Source organism: Lontra canadensis, unplaced genomic scaffold, assembly GCF_010015895.1.
Source record: "Lontra canadensis isolate GAN:19392208 unplaced genomic scaffold, GSC_riverotter_1.0 scaffold64, whole genome shotgun sequence".
NCBI classification, from domain to species: domain Eukaryota; kingdom Metazoa; phylum Chordata; class Mammalia; order Carnivora; family Mustelidae; genus Lontra; species Lontra canadensis.
The window spans coordinates 11,601,116-11,614,254 of record NW_022631058.1 but is presented as its reverse complement, the minus strand read 5'-3'; the positions used below and the strand labels follow the sequence as shown (position 1 = coordinate 11,614,254).

Genomic DNA, 13,139 nt, shown 5'->3' with positions numbered 1-13,139 from the left:
ATCCCACGTTGGTCTTTTTCTAGAAGGGTGTCTTTGGGAAGACTTCATCTCAGGAGAAGTTTCCAATGCTTAAAAAAACAAACAAACAACAACAACAAAAAAAAAAAAAAAAACAAAGAAAGGAAGAGAAAGAAATAATTTAAACTCCCCTCCTCCCCGCACCAATACAATGAATGTGAAACACTGAACCTTATGCTTTTAGGTTCTTATCCATCATTCTGCTTTCCCCGAGGGTCCTTTTTTTGTCTTTTCAAATCATTTCACTTGTTAAAATCCCCTTCGAGCCAAGGAACACCTTAAAATAAATTATAATTTTTTCAGCTTTATTGAGATATATAAGACGACATTGCATCCGTGTAAGGTGGACAGCGTGTATTGTGCCTGGACACTGTTTAATTAAAGGAGGAACGTGCCCCCGAGAATCAAGGGACAAGGGCGGGGCGGGCGCGTGGGCACGGGAAGGTTTGCATTGCACAAGCCCATGTCTTGCATTAGCCTCAGCCAGATTCCATCCTCCTCCTCTTCCCCACCCCCTCGTGCTCGCCACCCCTTCTTCTAGAAAACCGTGAGTGTCCCGTCGCTTCCCCCAGGCCTCTGCTTCATTGGGTCTGGCTCCCCAGTAAATCCTTAGATTCGGGTCCCTGTCCCGAGTTCGAGTTCTCCGTCTGCCGGAGGATGACCTTCGCGGGCATCCCCGGGCTCCCCAAGGTCTGGGGTGCTGGATCCTCCTCCCCCACCCCCGCCTCGGCCCGGCCTCCCCGCCAGCCCAGGCACCGCGGTCCTCGCTGGGTGGGAAGTAAAGAGTCAACGGGCCCTCCCAGCCCCCCGCCCCCCCCCGCACTTACCCGCCAATCGCCTCCGGTAGAGATGCGGGGAGCGTGAGTGCGGCTGCTCCGACGGGGCGGCGGGCCGGGGCTCTCCTCCCAGCCCAGCACTGGGTCCTGGCAGACGCCCCAAGATTGTTGTGAGGAGTCTAGCCAGTTGGTGAGCTCTGTAATCTGAACCAGCTGTGTCCAGACTGAGGCCCCATTTGCATTGTTTAACATACTTAGAAAATGAAGTGTTCATTTTTAAAATTCCTCCTCCAATTGGTTTAATGCTGAATTACTGAAAAGGGCTAAGCAAAACCAGGTGCTTTCTCTGTGGGCTCTCCAGTGGCTCGGAGGACCCAGGCTCTCCGCTTGTCCTCCCCACGACTGGCTTGTCCCCTTGGAATAAAATACGGGCGAGCCCCAAGGGCCCAGAGGGAGCCGAAGTTCAGGGCCGGCTCCGAGGTCCCGCGCTGCCAGCTCCTTTTCTTTTCCCCTTCGCTGCTGCTGCTCACACATCTTGGACATGCCAGGATTCAAAAGGTAGGTTCCCCCCGCTCAGGACTTTTTCCCTCCAGGGTCTGGAAACCTTACTAAAAACCTGATGGGTGGAAAATGGCTATGGCTGGGATTCAGGCTGTGTCAGGATATTGGAAAAGGCATTAGCTAGTGATGCAATGATATTGTTAATTACAAAAAGCTGCGCCTCTGTAATTTCCATCTTGAAGCCTTCTTTTGGGAGTGGGTATTTTATAATACAGCTTCAGAAGTCTGCATCTGAGAGAAGTCTGCAGAAACCTCAGAGCTTGATGCTCACTCTCTTTACTGAAAGGGCAGCAAATTTGCGTGGCATTTTAGGATATATATATCATATATATGTCATATATATATCTAAAGCTGGGAAACCAATTACTAGTTCACTAGCTATTATTTTGCTGTACTGGCTGACTGTTGGACAAGTGGACGGGCTAGCCGAACATCCCGAAATTGGATTTGCTCTATGTCTGTGTGGGATTCACAAAGGGCATGCGACCCAGAAGTTTCAAGCCAATGAAAAGTGGGGACTGCAGACAGAAATACATGTAAGCAAATGTTTTGCTGTTCTTTAAGGAAATTGCAGTTTCAGTCAAGGAATCCTTAAACCTTGAAGAACTTTATCTAGATTATATCGGCACGGTGTTTGGTGAACTCTTGAAAATGTCGCTGCTTTAGACAGATGAACTGTGGGTGTGTTGGGGGGCTGCGGGCTGATGCTGTACTGGGGACCAGCACTTCTCTGACAGATAGCGCTGAGACTCAGTTGGCCCCTCTGGCTTTGCTTACGCTTTGGGCTGGTGCACAAAATGGGTGGACCCACCTGTTTTTGAAAGTTCTGGGGACCAGTTATGAGCATCCAAGTCTCCCCTAGAATTTCTGTAGTTTCTCTAGTTCCTATATCTTTAGAGCTTTCTGGAGTTCTTCGTGACAAGGTGTAACAGTTCGTGAGACCGTGAGAATAGCAGGGCGTGGGTTCCTTCTTTTTCAGAAAAACCTCTCAGTCGATTGGCCTGAAATTCACTGGGCCCCCAGGACTCAGCTGTGGCTCGTCCAGGAGGCCGGGCTTGAGGCTGGACCTTTCCGAGGAGACCTGTCCCTCCGGCCAAAGGGAACTGGGAGTCGGAGAGTCGGGGGAGAAATGGGGTTAGCATGCCTTTTCCACTAGCTCCTGGAGCCCACTGAAGTCAGGCTGCTCTGTTTCCAACATAAACGAGACAGGGTTTTAAAACCAAGCGAAAGGAAACTTCATGTGAAGAAACAGGAAAACATTGAAATTCATAATATACAGCTTGGAAAATAAATTTGTTATTGTTCTTTCATTCCTTCCAGATATAAATCTGGCCGTCGCAAATATCAAAAAGCCCTGGGATTTGGCTCTGCACTATAAGGTCAGAGCTGTCTCCGGCGTTCTAGAACCTGGCTCACACAGGCACTTAGATGCAGTGAAAATGTGTGGCCTCTCAGGGTCTTTATTCTTTGGATTGGGCACCGGATGAAGGAAGTGGGCTTGTGTCTTCTAGTACAAAGTCAAGGTTCTGTTCTCCCTGGAGGTCAGCTCAAGTCCACGGCCCTCCAGCTACCTGGGGTTGCTAATTCAGATGAGCCTGGTGTTTTGGACTGAGTCAGCTTTGTCATCTACTAAACATTCTTTTTATGAAGGGAGGGATTATAAAGTGGAGGTATATGTTGATATAGCAGTTCTTCAAGTTCACCTCCTTCGGGAAGCCTTCTCTGATCTTCCTGTCCCTGCCTCCAGCCTGGCTATCATGGCGCTCACTGGGTACTTCTCTCAATGCCCTTACCAGTGTGTATTGATGTCGTCAATTCCCTTGGCTCTCCAGCCTGCTCCCCAGGGTGGCAATGGAGTCATGGTTTTGTTGCTCTTCTGTCTAGGGTCCGTGCTTGTAAATAGTAGTTGCTCAGATAAATCACTATTGAGCTGAACAATAATAACACTAAATAGCTCTTCATTTACATAGTCTTTTTTATACCATCATAATAATTTTTTTTAATTTATTTGAGAGAGAGAAGGAGGAGGGGCAGAGGGAGAGAGAGAATCTCAAGCAGACTCCCCACTGAGCATAGAGCCCAACTCCGGGCTTGATCCCACAACCCTGGGATCATGACCCGAGCTGAACCCCAGAGTCAGATGCTTAACCAACTGTGCCACCCAGTTCCCCCTAAACCACTGTAATCATTTAAAAGATTTTTTTTATTAAATCCTTTTTTTTTAAGATTTTATTTCTTTGAGAGAGAATGAGAGAAAAAGCATGAGCAGGTGGAGGGGGAGGAGATGGGCAGAAGGAGAGGGAGAAGCAGACTCCCCACTGAGTAGGGAACCGGATGTGGGACTCGATCCCAGGACCTGAAGATCATGACCTGAGCCTAAGGCAGACACTCAACCGACTGAGCCACACAGGCGCCCCTGAACCATTGTAGTCATTTTTAAGTGTACAGTTCAGTAGCGTTAAGTACATTTCATGGTCTTGTGTGGTCAGTGTCTAGAACTCTTCTCATCTCACAAAACTGAAACTCTGTCCTTGTGAAACACTAACTCCCCATTCCTTCTTCCCCTCCGCCCCCGGCACGCACCATCCTCTTCTTTGTCTCTAGGATTTTATTTTATTTTATTTATTTTTTATTTTATTATTATTTTGTTAAATATTTTATTTATTTATTTATTTGACAGAGAGATCACCAGCAGGCAGAGAGGCAGGCAGAGAGAGCAAGCGGGAAGCAGGCTCCCCGCTGAGCAGAGAGCCCGATGCGGGGCTTGATCCTAGGACCCTGAGATCATGACCTGAGCTGAAGGCAGAGGCTTAACCCACGGAGCCACCCAGGCACCCCAAGTCTCTGGACTTTAACTGTTCTGCATCCCTCATGTAGACGGACTCATACAGTATTTGTCCCTTTGTGACTGGCTTAATTCGCATCACGTCAACGAAGTTCATCCGTGTGGTAGCTTATGCCAGAATTTCCTTCCTTGCCAAGGCTGAATAATACTCCGATCCACATTTGGTTTATCCATTCATCTGCTGAGGGACCCTTGGGTTCTTTCAGCTTTGGGCTATTGTGGGTAAAACTGCTGCTGTAAACGCGGGTATACAAATATCTCTTTACGTCCCTATTTTCCCCTCTTCTGGGGGTTTCCCCAGGAGTGGCGTTGCTGGATTATACGGTAAATCCATTTTTAACGTGCTGGGGCTCTGGCACACGGCCGCCCCATTGCACCCACCCCCCACCAGCCCTGCACGAGGGCTCCGATTCCTCCACATCCTGGCTAACACTAGTTTTCTTGCTTTTTTTATTAAAGCTATCCCGAGAGATGTGAAGTGGTATCTGTACTGTATTTTCCTTTATTTATTCACTTTTAAAATTTTATACTGTATTTTTAAAGCCTTGTGGCAGCCATGATTTTATTAGCTAGAAGCTTGTGGGCGATGAAGGGTGGAAATCACAGGCTCAGGAGAGGTTTGGTGGCTTTTGAATGGAGAGCCAGCTTGACCTACAATTTCTAGACTCCTCCTCCTAAGCTTTCCCTCTGCGTCCATTCTTCCCCAGAGTGCCCAGGTCCCCCAACCCCTCTTTGCCATTGGGGCCTATGTGATGTGTGCTCTGAGGTTAGGAGACTTTCCCAAGACATCTCTCTTCCGTAGAACTCAAACACTGCACGTTGGTACTTTCCTTGCATCTTTTGAGGGTGCTATGGTCTTGTTCACTCTTACTGTTTCAGAATAAGGACACTGAAAACTGCGAGAAGTAAAGACAAAGCAGCTGGTCCGTGCATGGGTCATGCCACAGCAGTTTTGCAGTAGCAAAACCTTTTATTAAAAAAGAAAAAAAAGTCATCTAACACATGATCCCAACACATAAAACTAGTAAGAGAGGCATGGTTTATGTTGGATGGTTGGGGTATCTGGAGTCTGCTTTGACCTCTGGAGCAGGAGCACCCCAGCCCCCCAAATATATACACAAGTTGGAGTCCCCATTGTAAATGCACAGGCAGCCTGCGGTCCCTGTTGGTCCCCAGGTCTGGATTCTGGAAGTAACTAGGGCATTTATCTCTCAACCTGTTTCTCTCTGCAGGATACTTACTGTTACCATTCTGGCTCTCTGTCTTCCGAGTCCTGGGAATGCACAGGTAGGATTTTAATGTTGTGTCTGATCTAGAAGCGTGTTAAAAATCAGAGTGAGAGGGTCCAGCCACGCATTTTAGAACCCCAGAATTTACAGTTCACCAAAGCTGAGCTCCGCCCCTAGATGAAGGTGGGCTCAGAGAGGTGGACCCTCGCCCCAGAGGCGGGGCTGGGACTCCAGGATTATGATTCCCAATCCAAGACTTTGAATGGGGGAGCTGCTGTCATTTGCGTCCTCCCAGGCTCGATTTATGGTAAATGTTAAAAAGTCAGAGGCGCTCTAGGGCTTCTGGGCAGTAGTGCCCTGCCTGCTTGTGGCCCACGTGGGTCTGCGTGTCTCTGCAGACATGCAGCCCTGGTGGGAGGAGGCGGGTCCGCCCTGGACTGACCTCCTAGGCAGGGGTGTGGACAGGGGGTGGGGAAGTCAGGCTCCAGCGGGGGTCTGGGAGAGGCCCGCAGTGCCCAGACTTTATGAAGCCAGTTTGTGTCAGCCTTTGAGAATGTGGGCACGTCCCTCCTGCAAACTCAGAGCGGCCTCTCTCTTTCTGGCTCACAAATGAGAGAGGCCCCACCTCAGGGCAGGGCTGAGGGACCACAGGCTGATGGGGGAAGACTTTTTCTCTTCCTATTAAGAATTTCAAAATAGATTCAGGCTCTTAGGGATAGAAAGGAGCCTAGGAGGAGTAACAGAGACTTGGAGCTTGGGGGACCTTGGAGTCCTCTGACCCAGCCTCACGGCGACAGATGGTGACATCCAGGCACAGAGAGGACAGGGGTCCTGGTCCTGTGGTTACTATGTGTTAGGCACTCATATCCAGTCCTTGCAGCCACCCAGAAGTAAGCGTTGTCGCCCCTATTTTACAGGTGAGCATGTGGAGGCTGAGGAAGCTGTGAGCAGTGGCTACAGTTGAGGCATTGAAGTGAGGCTGGTGGGATGGAACCCTCGCTGGTACTTAGCTGGTGAGCCAGGCCTGGACTCCAGTCTCCTGGTTTCCCGAGCTTTATGGCACAGCCTCCTGGCTCATTTGTTCCCTTTCTTTTGCCCCAAGGCCCTAAGATTCCTGACTCCCACTCCCACAAATGCAGGCTGAATCCGTCGTCTCTCAAAACCAGCCCACAGTGCAGGAATCCAAACCTTGGAAGGCACAGGGAAGGCCAAGGATGAGGTTCCCATAGTTAGAAACATTCCTTCTCTGCTTGTTCCTATAAAATGTCCATCTCCAGGGTCTTCCCTAGAGGCCTGCGGACTTTTGGCCCCCATGACGTTTTTCTAAGGCCTAAAGTTGTAAACTCAAATTGCACATGAAGACCACAACCCTAGGGGACTACTGAGACCTGTCTATTTCTAGAAGCATCTTTATGTAATTGTCTTGGTGAGACTGCAAAAGGGGGATTTCCCCTATTCTACTTTTCTTACAAAATGGGCTGCATCGCTGTGTAGTTTCAGGTGAGATGGTTAGGTTACGGAATGTCACGGGGGGTCCCAAGGAGGGGAGGTCAAATAGCACCCAGGGCAAGAGAGTGATTGCCCTTAAAAGCAGTCCCATCCTCTCCCATAAAGAAATGAACTTGGGATGTGCCTCATTATCATGTGGGTCAGATGTGATTACTCCTGCGTCTCATAACTGGGGCAGGAAACAGCCCCCAAATCTGCTGGTATGGGGGTTTTAAAGTGTAACGCTAAGTGTTAAATGATTATAAGAAAATACTAAAAAGAAGGGGGGCAAATAGGCCTTATAATTCAGGTTTGGTGTTATGGATGCTTTTTTTGCTTTTCTTTACTGCATTTCTTGAACTTTCTGTGATGTCCTTGTAATACTTTTATAGTTAAAAAAAAAATGGTAAGGACCATGACCTTACCTCTTTCTCCTCTCTCCTTCCCGGCAGCAACAATGCACTAACGGCTTCGATCTGGACCGCTCGTCAGGACAGTGCTTAGGTACGAGGGACACCGAGGATCCCGCACTGGGTGGGGGCATTCGATGACAGACCGATGGTGGGCCCGTGTCTTTCCCTGCTGCTCCTTGATATTATCAAACCTGTACTGGCCTGGATTATGGAAGAAAACAGTGCCTGTCAATAACATCAATATCGCCCGTTTATCAATCACCTGTTTTGTGGCCCACCCCAGGAGGGGACAAAAATGAGCGTGGATTGACCTGTGTCCCCAAGGGGCTCTCTATCTGTATTGGTTTCTGATGGCTGCTGTAACAGACTGCCACAGACTTAGCGGTTTAAACAACAAAAATCTATCTTACAGCTCAGTTCAGAAGTTATCCATAGATTTATCTGTAATTATTTATAGGTCTGAAATTTTAGAAGGATTTCCCACCCCGACTTCAAGGGGTCAGCAAAGCTTTTGTTTCTTTCTAGAAGCTCTAGCAGAGAATCCATGTCCTGGCTCATAGGTATTGTTGACAGAATTCACTTTCTTTCTTTTTTAGAAAAATTGGGATATGATTGACACATCATGTCATGTGAGTTTCAGGGGTACGACTTGTTGATTTGATAACACATATATATTCCAGGATGATCCCCACCGGAACCTTTGCTAACACTGCCATCACATCACATAGTCACATTTCTTTCCTTATGGCAAGAACTTTTAAGACCGTCTCTCTTAACAATGTTCGAGTACCCAATACAATATGGTGAACTGTCCTTGCTGGGAGGGCTGTGAACTCCCCAGCACTTAATTCAACTTATAAATGCAAGTTCGTGCCCTTCACCAGCCTCTCCCAGTCCTCAGCCACCATGTCACTCATGATTTTTATGAGTTTGGCTTTTTTGATTCTACATATAAGGGAGATCATACGTGACTTTCCTGTGACTTATCTCGTGCAGCATGACATCCATCCATGGATCGCTAGAGAACGGGGCATCAATCTCAGCATACTTCCCTTTCCCGAGGTGGGAGTTGGTGCGCGTCTCGGTTGAGCTCCCTGGGGTGGGCATGTCTCCCCCACGATCCTGGACACGGACCTGTTTGCTGGCACAGGGCGAGCTGACTTGCCAGTAGGCTTCCACTTTCTTTGCAAGGAACTAGCTCTCAGCCAAACCTTGTCTTCCTTGATGCAAGGGATTCCCTCCCCCGCCCAGCTGTTTTTTGGAGTAGAAGAGGAAATCATCATGAGGCCCATCCCAGGGTTTCCTGGGGGTCATATGGGTACATGGGAGCACCTAGGATGTTTTTAGATGGCACGCTCACAGATAAATGCTCCATTTTAGTATTTATACATTCATTTTTACTGTTACCTTCAACTTACGTTGATTGGTAGTGTCTACTTGGGTTTCACATGTGGGTGAGATGATACAGGTTTTGTGGCTTTGGTGCAGATTGTGATGTGGTCTCTGATGGCTGATGTCTGGGTGATGCTGGTCAGTGTGATTCAGTTACACCAACGTTTGAGGGTCCCCGCAGTGATGAGCCAGGGCAGCCCTCCGTGTCTGGGAGCAGATGCTGCTAAAGAGTGGCTTTGGGATCCTTGGCTGCACTATGTGCCACGCACTGCCTGGCCGGGGAGCCCCTGACCCTCATCCTTTCCTTGGCATTTCCAGATATTGACGAATGCCGGACCATCCCCGAGGCCTGCCGAGGAGACATGATGTGTGTTAACCAAAACGGCGGGTACTTGTGCATCCCCCGAACAAACCCAGTGTACCGGGGACCCTACTCCAACCCCTACTCAAACCCCTACTCGGGTCCATACCCAGCAGCAGCCCCACCGCTCTCAGCTCCAAACTACCCCACGATTTCGAGGCCTCTCATCTGCCGCTTTGGATACCAGATGGATGAAAGCAACCAGTGTGTGGGTGAGTAGCCCAGGGTCTCAGGCTCCTGTGCTCTGGGAAGGTCCTAATCCAGCAACAGTGAAGTCCTAACCAATGAAGCAATGACTTACTTTCTACAGAGTTCCTTCCTGCTGAGTGTCCTGTGTCTCCAGGAACCCCCCACCCAGGAGTAGCTTAGATTGTTGTCACATTCCAGTTCTCATCCAGAAAGCCGATTTGTTTTTTCTTTATTTTCATCTGTCTATCTATCATCTATCTACCTAAAGACTAAGCCTATATTCTCTCTGTTTGATCATAAATGCATCTGGTTTAACTTAGTGAATCCCAGAGAGAAGATCTAGAAAGGACCAGCACTTTCTCTTCAACACTCCTCACCCTTGAATGGAATATATACTTTTGAAATAAAAGAAGTCTTGAAGGCCATGGTCAACTGTTCTGGAAAAAGAGTGGGTTCCTTTGGTGGGTGCCAATGTTCTTTTGGCTAAAATGAGCCTTGCTGATGGGAACTCACAGCGAGAATAGACCTCTGGGAGGAAGGCGACACCACATGGCATGAGTCCCCAAGGGGGTTGGCAAGTGGTTTGACCAGTGCCCTGGTGAGCTTTGGTGTCTGTTGACCAGTGTGGCCTTGGTGGAGGGCTAGTGGGGTTCCTTCCTTGGTTGCTTTGATGGTTGGACCAAAAGCTCTGTGACTGTTTCCAGCTTCGGCAGATGGTCTAGAGTGATGATGGCTCCAGACTTTTTTGACCACACACCTCATATCCAAGATCTTTTTGAGCTTGGAGCCCCATGAGATGCATATTTATAAATTACATACGTATCCTGTTATACTAATATGGTTTGAGGAGTGTAATGCATACATTTAAGACTAGAACATTTTAGAAGATGTGATAAAAATAAATGTGAGTGAAGTTCTGATACATCCCTTCCCCAAAGTCCTGGAGACCACTGGTGTGCTTAGTGAGATTTTTGTTGGTCCGTTTTCAGGGCTCTGAAGTATTAAGCTGTTAGGCTGGGTTGGCTATCTCGTAATATCTTCTGGATGTTCATGCAAATGAGTGTGCATTTCCATCTGGATACATGGAAATAGTATGCAAACCAGTGTCCTTCAAAGCCTCAAGGGGAAACTGGGTGCACCTGGGCCCAAACTTCTCCTTTCTTACTGGTTGCGAAGGACATGGGATGTATGTGTGTGAGAGAGGGGTGGAAGGGGGAAAGATAAATAGAGGCAGAGAGGAGGAGGGGTGGGGAAGGAGGGGAGAGTGGGTTGATGGTCACTCCAAATAGAGATGAGTGGGCAGAGGGAAAGAGTGTGGGGTCCAGCCAAGCCACAGACACAGTTTGGTGGAGAAGGAGGTAGTGCCCTTCCCTATAACGAGCTGCCAGAGCGCTGTAACTGGAAGGGACTTTACCAACTGAACTTCTGCTTCCTCGTCCTCTAGGAAAGGGAGCACGGACTCCAGCAGGTTAGTCATGACAGAGGTAAGATGGTGGGCTACAGGACTGACTACCAGTGTCTACCTTCCTAACTTGGCCACGTGACCTCTCTTGTCGGGTAGTAAAGAAATGATCCCGGAAAGAAATGCAGAGAAGGAGAGGTTGGGGGATGTCTGGGTGGCTCAGTTGGTTCAGGGTCTGCCTTTGGCTCAGGTCATGATCTCAGGGTCCTGGGATAGAGCCCGGTGTTGGGCTCCCTGCTCAGTGGGAAGCCTGCTTTTCTCTCTGCCTCTGCCGCTCCTCCCCACTTGTGCTCTCAATCTCTCTCTCTCTCTCTCACAAATAAATAAATAAATAAATAATCTTTAAAAAAAAAAAAAAAAAAGAGATTGGAGTAGAGCTCCTCTTCCAGGATGTCCTGTAGGGCTGGATGCATCGAGCGCAGGATTGAAAGTGAGGAAAGGGGTGTGATAATCCATCAAGGTGCTCCAGCACCTCAGGGTGCTCTGCCTGATGTCTGGGGCCATCCCACAGACCTCTTTGGGGAACAGCTGGGAACTGCTGCACCGCTCCCCAAAGCAGTCCCCTCCCTCCCACAGACTTCTTTCCAGGAACTCAGGGCCCTTAAGAAGGACGGGGCTGGGAAACCTATTCATCTCCTTGTCCCCGTGACGTCATGCAGTTTCACGGTTCCTAACCTGTCACGCGGGAGACGTGGAGCCTTCATAATGGCCCTTTTGTAAGAAGAATAGAGTCAAGGAACCCTAGCGAGGACTGGCACCGGGCCCAACTATTTCCAAAAAGTTCAGCATTATGCATTCATAAATCCTGAGTTCTTTCTAACTTCCGTTCCCTGCACCCCACTGTTTCCTGACGTACACAGGTCCTTCTGGGCATTGTAAGAGGTGGCGTCACAGGGGAGGGACAAGAGAGGGGACGAGGAAGGGAGTCTGCTTCCACCCACTGTTCCCTCCAGGATACGGGAGGTGGGCTTGAGAACAGACAAAAGGGAAGCCAGGCGCAGAGATGGCCGAAGTGGGGGAAGGCGCCAGGAGAGGGCATTGTTGATAGAGGAGGAGGTGGTGTGCACGGGGTTCTCACCACCTGGAGGAGGAGGATGTAGGTCTGAGCTTGTGGAGGAAGCATGGAACCAGCGCTGTGTGATCCGGAAGAACTGGGAAACATTTCTGAAATTTGGATGTCCTAGGAGGGAGGACAACCTCTTCAAAGGAGTCTTCTTCTCGCCATCAGGATGAAGCTGATAAGCCAAAGTGATGAGAGCAGTGGTCAGGAGAGCAAACGCTTCCCCAGGGCTGGGTGCGGGAGTAGTTACATGCGAATTAAGAGCCCGAGCCATTTGGAGAGGTTAGGAAATCCAGCCAAAGCGAATGGGGATGAACCAGGGTTTGAACCCATTCAGCTCCTGTTGAGGCTCAGATTGGTTAAGGTTTGTTCAAAGCCTCTGAGAGAGTCTGTGTTGGAGCTCTGATTAAACATGAGGACCTTCTCTTGCTTTTTTTTTTTTTTTTGTAATTAAAATTTTTGTCCTGTAAGGAACCTAGACAAAAGCAGAGAACGTAATGAACACTACCTACTTATCACTGAGTTGCTGTAATTATCAGCACAGACCGAGCCTTGCTTGTCCTTTACCCTCCTCCAGTGGACTAATTAAAGCAAATCTCAGGCATCATATAACTTTATCCTTAAATACTCAAGAATGTATCTCTCACAGATACAGATACATTCTCTATCTAGAGATAGAGATTCTTAAAAAAAAATAGCCCCAACACTGTTTGTTATCAAACCTACAAAAATCAACAATAATTCCTATTTATCATTAAATGTCCAGGTGGTGTTCAAATTTCCCTGATCATGTCATAAATGTCTCCCCCCCACCGTTGGTTTGTTAGAATCGGATCCAAATGAGGTCTACAAATTGCATTTTGTTGACAAGTCTTTTAAATTTCTCTTAATGTTTTTTGTTTCTCTTGCCACGTACTTGTGGCAAGAGAACTACGAGGCAGAGCTCTTTGTCCTGTAGAATTCCTTACATTTGGGATTTTGCTGATCACGATTTTGGGTGATTTTTAGCATATTCCTTCATGTCTTCTGTTTTTCTGTACACTGGTAATAGATCTAGAGACCTGATCCAATTCAAATTAAATATTTTGGGCAGACTGCTTCATAGGTAACACCATTATTCTTTTGTCCTCTTTCTGCCCTGCTTTCTTATCATGAACTCTGAGACAATCTGCTTAAAGAAGCAAATGTACCTTTTCACCATGACTTCCTTTTTCTGAGTTTTGGACCCAGTCTCAAAGAAGCAGTTTCCTCCCTTGTGTCCGGATTAGAATGTGGCCTGTCTGCAGGCCAGGCAGGGCCAGGCTCTGTGCACATGTTCCCGGTGCCCCAGAGTTTCCTTCTTGAC

At 48.2% G+C, this 13,139-nt stretch overlaps 1 protein-coding gene across 3 annotated transcripts in view; it reads left to right on the top strand.

The window, feature by feature from the left end:
* Positions 1–549: 549 nt before the first annotated feature.
* Positions 550–13,139, top strand: part of FBLN5 (fibulin 5) — a 73,754-nt gene continuing 61,164 nt past the window's right edge. The window contains exons 1-5 of one of the 3 annotated variants that reach the window (XM_032878653.1): positions 550–565; positions 1,156–1,352; positions 5,433–5,487; positions 7,370–7,421; positions 9,041–9,295. In XM_032878653.1, coding sequence (XP_032734544.1) covers positions 1,336–1,352; positions 5,433–5,487; positions 7,370–7,421; positions 9,041–9,295 — 379 coding nt within the window. In that variant the 5' untranslated portion in view covers positions 550–565; positions 1,156–1,335. Of the gene's footprint in view, positions 566–898; positions 1,353–1,727; positions 1,892–5,432; positions 5,488–7,369; positions 7,422–9,040; positions 9,296–13,139 lie in introns of those variants that run through there. The other 2 variants (XM_032878652.1, XM_032878651.1) reach the window with 2 other exon arrangements.